Source organism: Microtus ochrogaster, chromosome 8 (genome assembly GCF_000317375.1).
Source record: "Microtus ochrogaster isolate Prairie Vole_2 chromosome 8, MicOch1.0, whole genome shotgun sequence".
Lineage (NCBI taxonomy): Eukaryota > Metazoa > Chordata > Mammalia > Rodentia > Cricetidae > Microtus > Microtus ochrogaster.
In genome coordinates, this window is record NC_022015.1 from 20,900,326 (window position 1) to 20,903,047 (window position 2,722).

Consider the following 2,722-nt stretch of genomic DNA (forward strand, 5'->3'; position numbering starts at 1 on the left):
CTCCCATTAGGGTCTTACAGTACTGGCATCTTCTTCCTTCTCTTGAGGCTGACTCACACTTGAAGGTCAAGGGTCAAGGGTAAAGTTCTGCAGGGACAGATGGGAGCTGAGAGGGATGAGGTAAGCAGGGGACTTGAACCTATCCAGGTAAAAATTGGGAGGAGCAGAAAAATGTGCCAAGTCATTTCTAACTAGAACAAGTCTTCCATGGAAGTGTGTGGGCTGCCTTAGCCCCCTCTCCGCCCATCTTATCTTGAGGTTCTAGTCTTCCCCTCTGAGTCATACTGACAACTTCCCTCCTGGCCTCTGGCCTCCTGACCACCTTTCTTCTCATCTGCTTCCTTGGTGACTTGGTAGCTGTTTCTGAGTTGCTAGTCTCCCAGAGCCCCGCTTCTCTTCTCCAGCCATGAGCCGTCCTTGGAGAGCTCTTCTGCTGCTGACCGGTGAGCCTGGACCTGGAGGAGAGGTACTGGGTACTTGGTCTTTAGCGAGCCAGGTCCCTGAGCTGTAGGATGTGGTTGAAAAAACACGGTCTTGGTAAGGAGAGAGACATTTGCGGGAGGCAGAGGCATAGGGCTGGGGATCTGGAGTTTGGGGGACGAGAGAATGTTGAAAAGTCTATTTGGGGGAGAACCCGAGTGATCCTGAGAACGAGGCGAGTTGGCCTTGACAACCCACAGATTTCTGAAGCAGGCAGAGCAAGCACCTCTCATGGTGTACCCATGATACCCCCTTGGTTTCCAGGTTTTTCTGGATCCTCCCTCATCAAAGCCCCAGATGGGAAAAGAGTGTCTTTAAATTTTGATGCTCATTCTGTGAAAACAGAACCGAAACTTCGCAGTGGAAAGTGAACCCTCAGCTGAGCGAAGGAGAGAAGAGTCCAGGGCCAGGGCTCTTGGGTAGTGAGACAAGCGGGGCGGGAGCCTGGGAGATGCAGCCGAGAGGGAAGGATGGCTGTCAAGGGGGTGGAGACCCTCTCTAAAGCTTCTCATGCTTCTGCAGCGTTTGCTTCTTCTCTTGGCTTCAACCTGGACACGGAGCAGCTGACACGTTTCCACATGGACGGCGCTGGGTTCGGACACAGTGTGGTCCAGTATGACAACACCTGGTGAGGTCTGGGTGGGAGCTGCACAGAGTCCTGGCCCTCCTCAGCCCCACACCCCAGCGGTACCACCTGCATACCTTCCCTTTGTGGCATGTGGCAATTTTCTTCATGTTTTCCTGAAAACAGGCCTTTTGAGTAAGTTCAGATAACATTTCTTGAGTGCTCACTATGTGAGAGGCATTGTGACCTGCAGGTCCCAGGGCCTGTTTATTTAGACTTCAGAGTACACTTACAAGGAATTGTGCATCTGACTTAGATTTATGAAATATCTAGATGTCAGAAATGAAAGGCTCCCATCAGGAGAGAACAAAGCAAACCAAAATCTACCTGCCCAGGACTTGCCTTGTTATGAACCTCCATTATCCCAGAGGGGTGAAGCTGACCCTCTACCATGGCTCCAGTGTTGATGGTCCTAACGGCAGGGCGCTGTGTCTCCCCACAGGGTGATGGTTGGTGCTCCGAAGGAAATGAGGGCCACTAACCAAATGGGTGGCCTCTACAAATGCGGCTATCACGTGGGCAAGTGTGAGCTTGTCCACCTCCAGGGTGAGTCGTAACCCTACCTCAGACCTAGTGCTGAGCTCTGATGCTGTGGGCTTTGGTAGGGCCCAAGAGTCCCACCTGTCAGCTGTAGTTCTGTCCATAAACACAGCCTTAGACAAGCTCCTGGGCCTACCTGTCCCATGTTGCCCCAGCTCCCTTACGATGTGGATATCTGCCTCCCCTGTGGGCCCTCGCTGTCTCCCAGGTGGAGGTATAACGTCTTCTGTCCTCAAGGGTGACTGTGCACATGTCTGTTCCCTCAGTGCCCCCAGAGGCTGTGAACATGTCACTGGGCCTGTCTCTCACTGCTGCCACTAACCCTTCCAAGCTGTTGGTGAGTGCCCTCAGTGTCCCAGGAGGGTCTGGAGGGGTCGAATAGGGACTTGGGGCTGCTGGGCCGGGAGTGTTATGGTTGCTAGAGGTGCTGGGATAGGAGAATAGACCAGGACAGAACAAGTCCCATTCATCAGCCCCCTCTGCCCCAAGGCCTGTGGTCCTACTGTGCACCATACTTGCAAAGAGAATATATACCTGACGGGGCTCTGCTTTCTGCTGGCTTCCTCATCTCTCCCACAGTACCAAAGGTTTCCGGCTGCCCAGCAGGGTAAGTATTCAGGACCACCAGCTCTTCTGGAGAGCCCACACACATCCATCTGGGGGTTCAGTGGGCCAGATTCTTTTTCCACTAAGGAAGAGAGTATCTGGAAAAATACATTGTCGGATGGTGCAGCAGCTCCAGGCACAGTTGGACAGATGCTGCTGGCAGTGATACCTGTTCTGTTATTGTCTGGGCACTTTGGTTTTTGTATCTGTCAGATGGGTCTTTGAAAGTAACACGAGATGAGACCCACGGCCAGCCTTTGGGACAATGCCTGATCTGACATGGAACCAATGATATTAGCTGATGCTGCTCTCAGGATGAAAGTGAAGGGTGTTCATTTTTCAGGGACGGCTTGCTGAATGGTCTGAGATTGGCTGATGGAGGTGTGGTCTGAGCAGTGTGTGTTCTCTCTCTCTCTCTCTCTCTCTCTCTCTCTCTCTCTCTCTCTGTTGGCTTCTCTGGTGCTGATGGAG

At 52.6% G+C, this 2,722-nt stretch overlaps 1 protein-coding gene across 1 annotated transcript in view; it reads left to right on the forward strand.

The window, feature by feature from the left end:
* Window positions 1–406: 406 nt before the first annotated feature.
* Window positions 407–2,722, forward strand: part of Itgax (integrin subunit alpha X) — a 22,132-nt gene continuing 19,816 nt past the window's right edge. Inside the window, exons 1-5 of the mRNA XM_005351943.2 lie at window positions 407–443; window positions 1,003–1,108; window positions 1,548–1,651; window positions 1,912–1,982; window positions 2,135–2,252. Of these exons, the coding sequence (XP_005352000.1) occupies window positions 407–443; window positions 1,003–1,108; window positions 1,548–1,651; window positions 1,912–1,982; window positions 2,135–2,252 (436 nt within the window). The remainder of the gene's footprint in view (window positions 444–1,002; window positions 1,109–1,547; window positions 1,652–1,911; window positions 1,983–2,134; window positions 2,253–2,722) is intronic.